Here is a 6,221-nt window from a genome sequence, read left to right on the forward strand (position 1 = left end):
CCCCCAGCCCAAATCCGCCCCCGCCCGGAGCTCTGCGCAGGTACTCGGAACCAACCCGTTGCGCGCCTTCACTTCAAACTTGGGGTCCGCCACACATCCGCCCCCAATAAAGTTGGTCGCTTTTATACGCAGACCGAAAGTGCCCAAGGAATGGACAGCAGACAAGTCCGGGAATTTCTTCCTCCACCTTCCACACGTGTTAACCCTTTCCCTGACCACCTTGCGTCTCTTAACTTCATCTCTTGACACTTWGACCGAAAACGGTCATCCAGACGGCAGAATCGCCCTTACTGACAGAGTTAAAGACAAATAGAAAAAGAAATCCCACGGACTACCGAGATGTGATTCTTGTAGCAGTAAAGAGTTATGATGTGGAGACAACAATTTTTTTTTTTTAAAAAATCGAATTACACAAACAAGCTATTAATTTAAAAAGAAAACAGAGAAGGAAAGAGAGGAAAAAAATAACCCAAGCTCTTTCATTCAGGGTGCTGATAATGGAATTTGCTTCTTTTCTCCAGCATGTGAATAGCCTAACAAAAACAACTTGAGCTTTATAAATAGCTTTTCATGTCCATTTAATGAAAATGATTTGGGGAAAGAGACGATTGTGCCATCAGTATTCTCCCAAGGAGCCTGGCATGCCGTTGTGTTTAGTTTGAAAGTGTAAATCTCTTTTGTTCCAATAATATATGGCGTTAGCTGCTTGTCCTCAGTCTTTTTCTGTTAGTTCATTACTACACAATTACCATTCACGCTTCATTAGCATCTCTGTCTCTCTTGGGGAGTTCCCCCCCCCCTTTTTTTTAAGGCGAAACTCTGCCCTTTTTATCATACCAATGCCATTGAGAACCACGCAATGTGCTAATTAGCTGTTACTTTTCATGTCTTTGGATTGAATTCGCCAAGATTTTTTTTTTGGGGGGAGGGGAGAGATTAATATAAAAAGATGAATACTGATTGATCAAAACTGCATCTGTAGAGGACTGGTTTTGTTTGAGTCAGAAAAGTCCTCATTTTGATCTCAAGCACAATAAAGTGTCTGAAATGACAAAAGCTTCTAAAAAAAATCAAATACTTTTGAGCGGGAGAGAAAGCTTTTTTATTATACCTCTATTTTAGCCGGTATCCCTCGCTTTGCCTTTTCAGGCTGTCGACCTTTGAATCTCCTAACAAAACAGGCCACTCTTGATACATTTTACACATTTCAGTTGATATATCTAATCCCTGCTATCATTTGCTGAAAAGGGACAGTTATTTAAGCATCAAGCTCCTTTCAGGGCTGCAGGTTGATAGGGGCTAGCCAACTCACTGGGAGGCATGGAGGGAGTATAAGGCTGGATGGGATGGGAGCAGGGGAAGAAAATAGGATGGAGAAGGAATTAGGGGCTAAGAGCAAGGGTGCGTGGGTGTGCAGGTGCMCAGCTCACTGCTGTCCCACTCTCTCCCAGCTGCCTCCTCCGTGGTGCCCATCCCAGGCACCTTCTCATGGCCACTGGCAGCCCGTGGCAAACCCCGCCGTGGCATGCTGCGTCGCGCCGTCTTCTCCGACGTGCAGCGCAAAGCACTGGAGAAGATGTTCCAGAAGCAGAAGTACATCAGCAAGCCCGACAGGAAAAAGCTGGCAGCCAAACTGGGCCTCAAAGACTCACAGGTGAGCAGGGCCAGGCTGGGCCAGGGCAGGGGGAGGAGCAGCTCAAGAGCAGGAGGTAGAAAGGTARCTGGGAGGGAGGAGAGTTGCCCATCACCAGGAGAAAGTCCAGAGTGAGCTGCAGGACTGTGTATATCAGGCAAGAGAGCAGTGGGCTGKGTGGTGGGCAGACCAGACCAGACCACTTACCATGTGCCCTCCCTGAGGATCTCCAGGGGTCAGAGTTGTGTTTCCTGTCAGCCTCAGTACAGACATGAGCAGGGCTCAAGGGTGCCTCCAAAAAGCAGTTTCCGAGTCCTTGTTTTACTGAACCATGTCATTTATGGGTTACTTCCCCTCCAGGTAAAGATCTGGTTCCAGAACAGAAGGATGAAATGGAGGAACTCCAAAGAAAGAGAGCTGCTCTCTTCTGGTGGCTGCAGAGAACAAACCTTACCCACCAAATTCAACCCTCATCCAGACCTCAGTGATGTAGGCAAGAAGTGTTCAGGAGAGGAAGAGGAGGAAGTTCCCCCCACCCGTCCACCCAGCCCCCGGCATCCCTTAAGCTACCACCAGTCCCCAGAGCAGCGACACTTGAGGGACAGACTGGACTCCCAGAGGTCTCCTTCTCCATCCCATTCTAGCAGTCCCAGCAAACCTTCAGACTTCTCGGACTCAGAGGAAGAGGATGATGATGGGGAAGAGGAAGAGGAGGAGATAACAGTCTCTTAGACCACCTGCCTGCCCCTACTATCACATGGGGACATTGCAAAGATGTAAATAACACAAAGTGCTATAAATTGAAGAGGTGGTGTCCCTCCTGAATGTCCACATGGTTCCCCAGTGCAGGTTATTTATCACACAGCCAGAGGCCTTCCTACTCTTAGGTATTCTGTATTTGCCCATGTGGTGGTTTCTGTATTCACAGTATGTTAACCTTGTCACAACTATCTTTGCTTAGCAAAGAAAATTTGCTGTTAGCTACACACTCCTGAAAGCAAGCAACAGACAGGTCAAAAGAAAAGTATTATATTGAAATGCTTTTTCCAGACCAAGAAAGAGGTATTTTTTTACTACATTTCAAAAKAATTTTGAGCTACTGTTAAGACTTCAAAAAACCTGAAAACCAGTCTGATCTAGCAAGCCTCTCCTCCAAAATACAATAATTTTWATGAGGCACAAAGACCCAAAGACCGAATACTGCCTCCTTCCTTACTGAAACTGAATAGCATGATACTTCAGGAGTAGACCCACTGAAATCATTGGGATGACTTTTCAAGTAATAGTGTGCCTTGTGTAATGGAGACCTTATATGTTTATATATTTTTCCTTTTAATTTATGCATCAGTATTATATATGAAGCACTGTCTAAATCACTTTCTTGCTCCTAGGCCTGTACTTATTTTCCACTTTGCTTCTGCTATCAGTTAGTGGACAGAGGAAAGTGGATATGCCTCTTTGGTTTTGACTGAACTTTGCTGTCATTGAACAGCTTATATGAACTGTACACTATTTTGTACACTTACTCTGTATGGATGTTTTATACCAAGGTTATTGTGAATGAGTATAAAGATGGCTCAACAAGTTTGCTCCCTTTTTTGATTTTTTTTAATTAAATGATGGCTAAACTAAAAAAATAAATGTAGCTGTTTAATTGTGTAACTTATAAAAAACACTTATTTTGTATTTTACTGTGTACAGACTTTAAATATGTATATATAATAAAATGAATGAATGCCAAATAAAAGTAGATTTTCAATTTTGGTCATTTAGTAATGCTTGCCTCTGCTTCAGCCATGTCTGAGGCCAAGGCCTCTGATGTGTCAGAGAAGAAAAGAAAACACCACCCTTTACCAACACTATAGTATTCTACAAGAAATTACCAGCTTCAAATAAAAAAAATCTTAAAAGAATATAGACCATCTTTTACATAGGGAGTGATTTGACTAAAGGACTAAAGCTTCTGCACAGCTAGAAAGAACAGCTTTCACRTCTTCACCTACAACCAACACCCCCTAAGCATTTAACTGCAACTCAATTTGCTATACTACGTTTCCCCTCAGAGCTCCTCTGATGCTCCTCTTTCCCTCTCACTTCCAACAGCTGACCAGTTAGGTCAGACACTGGAGGGAGCCTGAACCACAGTGCTAAGAAACCAGCCTGCAGATTGGGAGCGCTTAGAAAAAATCTTACAGGGTAGAGAGAAACTTAGAATAAAGGTGGTTCAGATGGGCTAGATCTACTACAGATTGTCAGATTGGTTACCTCAGTATCACCAGTGGGGTGGACGGAGTGGAGAACAAGAAAGCACAACATTTCACAACATTTTTAATCTGATCTATTGCAGATCTATTATTCACTGGGTTTTCTGCTACTAAAAAAAAACCCAACCAACCAAACAAAAAAACCCACCCATTTGGGCTGTCTGATAATCTTTCACATGGACTTATATACAAAGAGCAGTTGGAATTGAAACTGAGAGCAAAAATCTTTTAGGTAGACTGGAACAGAATAATTGCATTCTAAGAAAAAAAAATCTTACTTTGGTAAGACATATTTGTCTGAATATTTTTTTGCTTAATTTTTTTCAGACACATAGTAATATCTATGTCACTTGTAGAATTTTTGGAGGACACTTGCACTTGAGATTCAAATTAAGTAAGAGACTGTGCTACAAAAACTAATACAGGAAAGGATCCAGTTACCTACTAGGGCTCTGCCATTTCTAACTTTTCTTTCTAAACTTTACATGTATCCACAGAGCCTGAAAAGGGTGTTCATGTTTACAGAAGCACTTTTGCACACCTGGAGAAGTTTTTAAACTCTAAAAATGTAACTATCCACACATTCCAGCATACATACATAATGTATGTATGTATGCATATTAGGAAATAGCATACTTGAATCAGGATGAATTTATGCTCTTCAAGAGTTAAGAGTGAGAGAGTCCATTTTCTCTCTGTATTCTAACACTCACTGACACTTGTATTTAAAYTGAAAAAAAATATATTGCTAAGGAGAAAAGACTCCAGAGATTATTTTCAGCATATAGGAATTTTTGGTGTCCATTTTGTGACACCTTCCAAGTTCTAGTTTATAGAAAATACTCCCTCTTCTTTCTGGCCATCTATCCTCTTTCTAATATCTTTAAAGTTGGGTGCCCTCTCCCCCCAAAACAGACAGTTAAAAATTCTTTATTTAGKTTTTTTTTGAATATGCAGGATAAAAAAATGTTCTGTTGTAAATTCAACAACAGAAGAATTTTTATTTTTTTAACCTTTTCAGGAAAAAAAAAATCCTTTTTTAGTAGCTTTTAGAAGCAAGAAGAAAGAAGGCTGTCACAACTGCTGCAACATTATCAGGGATGGAGACCTTTTTTTTTCCCTCCAATACTTAAAACTGKCTCAAAATAATTCTTGAAATCAAGATATTAGTAAGGCTTCAAAAAGCACAATCTGTGAAAAACTGGTGCAGCAAAAGTTGATGGTAGAACTCTGAGATTTTTCTCTCAAGGTTATTGATAAAACAGCCACATTAGCTACAACAAGAACACGCACGTGCGTACACACACACACACACACACACACACACACACACACACACACACAGGCAAAAGGGGGATCAAGTAGGGCAGACAAAAACAGCTACTACATGGTAGGTGTTAGAGAAAATACCCGCAGGAGAAGCTTTGTCCTGTAACTGTTCATTAGGTCACTTCCCTCAGTCAGAGAGCGCATACCATGCAGACTAATCTGTTCTGGTTTTATAGCTGATTTATCTTCATTTTGGCATTGGAAGATCCAGACTTTCAGCCCAGAATACACTATGATGTCAGATCTTACAATTGGAAACAATAATTCAGTTCGTCTAAGGAGCWAACATCTACATAGAGCCTTTGCAAGCTGTTAATGCTGAATGCTAGTCATATTTGAGTTTGAAGTAGGTTATCAGCACTTTGAGGCTCTCTTAGCAACAACATTTTGTCTATACATACGAAGTGTGAGTGCATATTATTTAATAAAATAAGCAAAACCTCAAAATACTGCCCTCCTTAAAAGAAAAAGAAAGAAAGAAAGAAAAAAATAAACCCTTTCTGTTTTTTTGGGGGACCACATATGCTAAAATCACAGTTGTTATCAGCCATCTAGGTAAAATCCCAAACACATTTTCACAAATAGCAAATTGATTCTGCAATACCTTACAAACTTCCTTTTTGTAAGAAAGATGTGAAAACACATTTAACCTTTCTGTAGGACTTCTACTCAAAGATTTTGATTTTTAGCAATAACAAGAAGGTGATCAGGAGTAGCCAGCATGGATCCACCAAGCAGAAATCCTGCTTAACCAATCTGATAGCCTTCTAGGATGGAAAGACCGTCTGGGTAGATGAGGGGAGAGCAGTGGACGTTGTGTACCTTGACTTCAGCAAGGCATTTGACACTGTCTCCCATAATGTCCTCCTACATAAGCTCAGGAAGTGTGGGTTAGACGAGTGGACAGTGAGATGGATTGAGAACTGGCTGAAAGGCAGAGCTCAGAGGGTCATCATCAGTGGCACGGAGTCCAGTTGGAGGCCTGTGGCTAGTGG

At 41.3% G+C, this 6,221-nt stretch overlaps 1 protein-coding gene across 1 annotated transcript in view; it reads left to right on the top strand.

Moving 5' to 3' along the window:
• The window catches only part of DBX1 (developing brain homeobox 1), a 3,866-nt gene extending 1,501 nt beyond the window's left edge, over positions 1 to 2,365 (top strand). Inside the window, exons 3-4 of the mRNA XM_085300812.1 lie at positions 1,452 to 1,654; positions 1,994 to 2,365. Of these exons, the coding sequence (XP_085156938.1) occupies positions 1,452 to 1,654; positions 1,994 to 2,365 (575 nt within the window). The remainder of the gene's footprint in view (positions 1 to 1,451; positions 1,655 to 1,993) is intronic.
• Positions 2,366 to 6,221: the final 3,856 nt, after the last annotated feature.

Source organism: Rhea americana, unplaced genomic scaffold, assembly GCF_003343005.1.
Source record: "Rhea americana isolate MKP2758 unplaced genomic scaffold, rheAme1 scaffold_17, whole genome shotgun sequence".
In the NCBI taxonomy this organism is placed as follows: Eukaryota; Metazoa; Chordata; class Aves; order Rheiformes; family Rheidae; genus Rhea; species Rhea americana.